General features: G+C 50.6%; 1 protein-coding gene across 1 annotated transcript in view; it reads right to left on the bottom strand.

Moving 5' to 3' along the window:
• Positions 1-4793, bottom strand: part of PRDM8 (PR/SET domain 8) — a 6603-nt gene extending 1810 nt beyond the window's left edge. The window contains exons 1-4 of the mRNA XM_032796854.2: positions 4620-4793; positions 2297-2517; positions 1216-1447; positions 10-647 (exon numbers count right to left, since the gene is read on the bottom strand). Coding sequence (XP_032652745.1) covers positions 10-647; positions 1216-1447; positions 2297-2515 — 1089 coding nt within the window. The 5' untranslated portion in view covers positions 2516-2517; positions 4620-4793. The remainder of the gene's footprint in view (positions 1-9; positions 648-1215; positions 1448-2296; positions 2518-4619) is intronic.
• Positions 4794-5258: the final 465 nt, after the last annotated feature.

The raw sequence follows: 5258 nt of genomic DNA, 5'->3' as shown, positions 1-5258 counted from the left end.
GGGCGAGGCGCACTGCTGCTGCTGCTGCTGCTGCTCCGCCGCCTCCTCCGCCGCCGCCGCCTCGGCCTCCAGCCCGCGCGAGGCTTTCTTCACCTCCACGAAGGCGCTGCGCTTGGCCTCGCCCGTCTCCGGGCTGGGCGGCCCGAAGAGGCGGCCGCTCTCCTCCAGGCCGAAGTAGCTGCCCGCCGGCCGGTACTGCTGCTGCGGGGTGCACACCAGCTCCTCCTTGGGGGAGGAGGGCAAGCGCCCCCTGCCGGCCCCCTGGCCCCGCTCCTCGCCCGGCTCCTCCGGGTACCTGCGCTTGGCTTTGCCGCCCGCGTCCCGGCTGGGGGAGCTGCCGCCCGCCCCGGAGTTCTCCAGCTCGCGGGCCAGGTTGTGGAAGTCCGTGGAGGGTTTGGCGTTGCCGCTGTCCTGGCCGGGACTCGAGTAGTGGCCGCGGAGCGGCCCGCCGGGCTTGCAGTATTTGTTGGTTCCGGGCCCCAGGCTGGCCGCCGGCTCCTTGGCGCTGTCCTTGCCGCGCGGCTCCTCGGCGGGGCTGGGCTCCGAGCTGGGCAGCCTCTTGGGGCAGCGGAACCGCAGGTGGGCCGCGTAGGGGAACTCGAACTGGAAACGCTGGCTGCACTCTAGGCAGGTGTGCGGGGGCGACCCTGCACCGAGACACAACACACAACAGCCACCGGTTAGTCACCGCCGGGCCGGCAGCACCACCTCCCGCCGCTAACTCTGGGCAGGGCTCGCTTCTTTGCCGGGCTGGCAGAGGATGGAGACTGGAGTCCATTCAGTTCTCCGAGGCGAGTACCGGCCCCTATTCTGTGTGTGGACAGGACCTGGCAGAATAGGGCCCGATCCATCATTAGGGCCTCTAAGCTCTACCAGAATAGTCAATTAATGGCCCTTTATCCGTGTCACTTTCTGCTTTTGAGCCCGTGGAGTATAAATTAACAGATTGTAGCCCCTAATCTCATTTTGCATTTCCAATATGTTTATCAGTGATGCTCTGTACTACCTAATTAACATCCCTTTAGTCAAGCTAATTTGCTCAGCTCAGTCCGCACCTCGCCTCTCTCTAACTTCGTTGGCTGCATTTTCCTCACCTGAATCTTTTTATCACTCGCTTTACATGGTTTAAATAGCTTCTTGAAAACAAAACAAAAAGATAACCCAACCCAGCTCTCTGGGGGAGACACCGAACCCTGGCCCGGGCGCAGCACCTACCGTTCATCTTGCTGTGGGATCTGGCGGTGCTGAGCAACAGTAATTCCGTCAGTTCTTTCCCATACCAAACTAATAACTCCTCGTCTTTGGCGATCCTGCGAAGGGACCGATAAAACAATTGTCCATTTTTTATGTAAGCTTCTAGGTTCTGTTCTTCTTTATCTCTGGCTGACTGGACCAGACGGAGCCACATTAGACCTTCGGAGGAGCCATTTGCTGCTGAAGTGTCCACCTACATAAAGGAAGGGAATGCAAGAAATCAGAGGCCGCCAAGTATTCCCACACTCACCCCCACAGACTTTTCACCGGGCTCCGGAAAGGACAGCCACCAGCGCTTGTCGGAAGTTTGCAAGTCTTGAAAAATACATGTGGCTTTTCTGGGCCACTGAATCCTGCCAGCTACTATTTAAACATTTTAATTGATTTGTGCCAGCAAAGGACAATGTGAATGTGGCCTGTTCTCCCCCAGACTTTATAAAGGCACGATTACATGGCCACATCTGCATAAGGTTTATGTGAAGTGAATAATGTAAATAAATCTTCCAGGATTCCAAAGGATCACTTCTCCCTCCTCCTCTGTGGGTGGGGAAAGGATGTACAGGGAGAGCAAGATTTGCTAAAAGAGCATTAAATCCATTAAAATGTTTTAAAACTTGAAAGATCTGTTTAGTCTATTTTAAATGCCACCATAAGCAGCAGCTTTGGAAAGGCACCTACAACCATAATCATCTGATTTTTTCCCCCAGAGGTTTTCGATGCATATGTAAATGACAGCTGATGATGGGTCAATCCTGCTGGCTTTCATCACAAGAGTAGTCCCTTTGAAGTCAACGGGGTTACGGAGGTGGCAAAGGCGAGCAGAATTTGGCCCGATCTCTATTAATCATTCGGCACAGCCAAGCGATTAAAGGGCAGTTTTGAGTTCTGTAGGGAACAACCTTGTCTGAAGTGGAAAACATTGGTGAATTTAGTCCCCACCCTCCAAAAGTGCATCTTTGTGTCCCAGCGGCTCGTTTGCAAAAGCAAAGAGCGCGGGGAGAGAATTCAGTGCGTTTACATCTTGGAACCAAACCATCCTTACCCGGAATATATAAGGGACAGTTCTCTTGTCAGTGGATTTAAGCGCTATGAAAGCGATGCTGTCATACAAAGAAGTGTGGCTCAGTACACAAGGGCCGAAGATCGCATTTTCCGGGATATCGCAGGTGGTGTAAACGCTGGTGAAAATATCCGTCAAACATTGCTGGACTGCCTTGGCGTCTCCATCCCATATACCCCTTTGAACGCCGGTCTCCGCCATCCCTGCAGGCGGAGAGAACGGGGGAAGGGGACGAGTTACGCAACTTGTACTGAGGGCACGGAACACGGGTTTTTGGTTTTAATACCAAGTAAGGGTGTCTGATTTTAGGGGAAAATGAGCATTAAAAACATTCTACGTAATCGTGACTCCTAATTAAAATGTTTGAAAAACTGGCAGCCCAGGCAAGCCGCTCTCCTCTGTGCAATATTTAAAAAATAGAAGATGGTGTATGGAAATGAATGAAAGGAGAGGTTCGAGGAAGCTGTGGCGATGATTCATTTATTAGGAGACCCTAATAACAGGAATACAGAAGAGGTGGCTCTGTGTATTAGCCATACACGCGGAGGAGGGCGGGGGGAATCTGCATATTGATCTTCTAAAGCTAAAGCAACTTCGGGGAGTTGCACAAAAAGAAACGCAGCTCAGGAGCTGCTATCCGAGCAGGATTCTGTAGGGCTGATGTGCTGGGTTTTTTCTTCTTCTAAAGAGAGGTCCGGTGCTCTGTTGCACGCTGTGACAGACGAGCATAGCGAATGGATTTCAAGTGGACTGTCAATGTCACTGATTTCATGTCAGCTAACCTTTAGCTCTACTCTACAAGAGGGAACGTATGTCTGCTTATTATCATAATCCAGCACTTTCCCTCCGAGACTTTAATTAAAAGCAGCAAGCAGAGGTAATTATTTTTACCTCGACACGCTTATTTATGGATGAGGGCGAATCCCAGTTACCTTGTTATACAAGGGGATAGATTCAGTCAAATGTGACTTGTGAATGTGCAGGTACCATACACGCATCAAAGTCTCTGGCTCTGAACACAATTTGGGAAGCGAGTTGTGAATTCTGACCATCCCAGCTATGCCATTCCTTCTGTAAAACGTTACTGTTATATTGGCAGGTCTCTAGCGCTGGGGCTTCCCGTTTTAAATCACCCTCGGCGTAGCTTTTTCCAAAAACTACCGATTCTCTATACTCCGGTTCACAAAGCCGAGAGAGAGCTGAATAGCTGCACAACCAGTTCGGAATTCTGCCGCCATTTACAAATAGCTTAGTTTGTGGCTGCTTTTTAAGTGGCATCGATCTGTATAATTTGTTTTCCTTTTAAAAATAGTATTCTACCGGCAGACTGTATAAAACCCTTGAACTGGCGTTCCCCCATATTTTAATAGATAACAGTGCCATCAGTCACTTATTTCTTTAGAAGCCAGCGATGGAAGGGCCAGGAAGTAGCGGACCCTAATTATTTATTGAAAACAGGTGATTATAGAATAATATTGTTACTGTCGCTGATTTATCCTCCTGTGATTTATCATCCAATTAAGCACTTCAATTCTAAAACTGATTTTAAAAAAAACCCCACTAGACCATGCCTCTAAAACTGGCATTTCTAAACCACCGGTGTTTTTTGCCCTAATCCGTGTCATATTTGTCTCTCACTCAGAGCGAAATTAAACCCTCAAACGTGCGACTTCATTGATTATTCTACGGTGGCGAAAGACACCCCCACCCCCTTACCCGTTTCGGAGCAATATAAAAAGAGCATCAAATAACTCACCGCTTCTAGAGTTTTTTTTTAAACGTGCCCGTTTTCTCGCCTCCTTTCATTTCCCTGCAGTTCAGTGGTAGAGAGTCTCTCCCTCCCCGCGAGTTCCCTCCCTTGTTTGTTTATTTAATGTTAAATCCCTTTCCCACGAGCTTTTCATTGTAGGGGAGGTGGCAGCGTCATTCAAACACAATTCTGTGTAACAACAATACCGGGGAACGCTCCTCGGGACCAGGGGTTTAACACCAAGAATAACTGCCCCCCCCACACACACACGGGGACCACAGAGCTCCCCGCTTCGCTTCCTCCATGTCGCCCCCACTGCTTAACAAAAACCAACCCCGTGGTCCTCTCTTTCTCCCTCGATCCCCTTCTCCACAGCCGGGCGCAAAGCCACCTCCAGTCATTGTTTGTCTCCCTGCACCGAGCGGAGCTCAGTGTTCACCCCTGTCTATTTCTGTTTAAAACTCCTTTCCTTTGTATCCAGCTGGCCGGCGGCGTGTCTCCCCCGGCCTTTTTACTGCTAGAAAAGATGCCCCCCTCGCATGCATATTTACTTACCAGGAATCAGGTCAGAATATAATCCCAAATGCCAGGAAACCCGAAAGTGGCCAAGGATGGGCTGCTCTCCGCGTCCCCCCCAGAGTCTATTGTATCAGTGTATTTCCATGGCAGTGGGAGAGGGTAGGGCTGCTGTCCTGGGTGCTCTGTGCAAAGAGGTGGAAGGAGAGACAGAAAGAGGGGGGGGGGAGGCGAGCCGGAGCGAGTTGTGCAGATGGACCCGATGCAGTGACTGACTGGCACACAGACGCACACTTTTTGTTTGCTGCATATAATCTGCCCAATGACGCGTGACAGCCGACGTCCCCTCCCTTTAACTCTTTAGTAGGCTCGGTGCTCTCCCTGCCTGTCTCCCCTCCTTCTCCCCTTCCTGCTCGCTACCTGGAGGTGCTGCCCGCCCCCACCTTTTCCTTGGGATCCCAGAGCCCAAAGCGTTGAGAGCATCCTCTTAAAGCGCTTTCTGCGGCCTAAGAATAACAGAGGGACCTTTTATTTTAAAGGGATGACATGAAGACCCCTTCATCGCGCTTATTATTTATTATTATGACTTTTGTGTGTATGTGTGGGCAGCAAGAATTTCTAGCCAAACTGCAGCCTGGATCTCAGAAGAAGGAGGCACGTTCCCAGTGTAAATCTCCT

Source organism: Chelonoidis abingdonii, chromosome 5 (genome assembly GCF_003597395.2).
Source record: "Chelonoidis abingdonii isolate Lonesome George chromosome 5, CheloAbing_2.0, whole genome shotgun sequence".
In the NCBI taxonomy this organism is placed as follows: domain Eukaryota; kingdom Metazoa; phylum Chordata; order Testudines; family Testudinidae; genus Chelonoidis; species Chelonoidis abingdonii.
The sequence above is the reverse complement of the archived record's forward strand: the minus strand, read 5'-3'. Positions and strand labels throughout refer to the sequence as shown.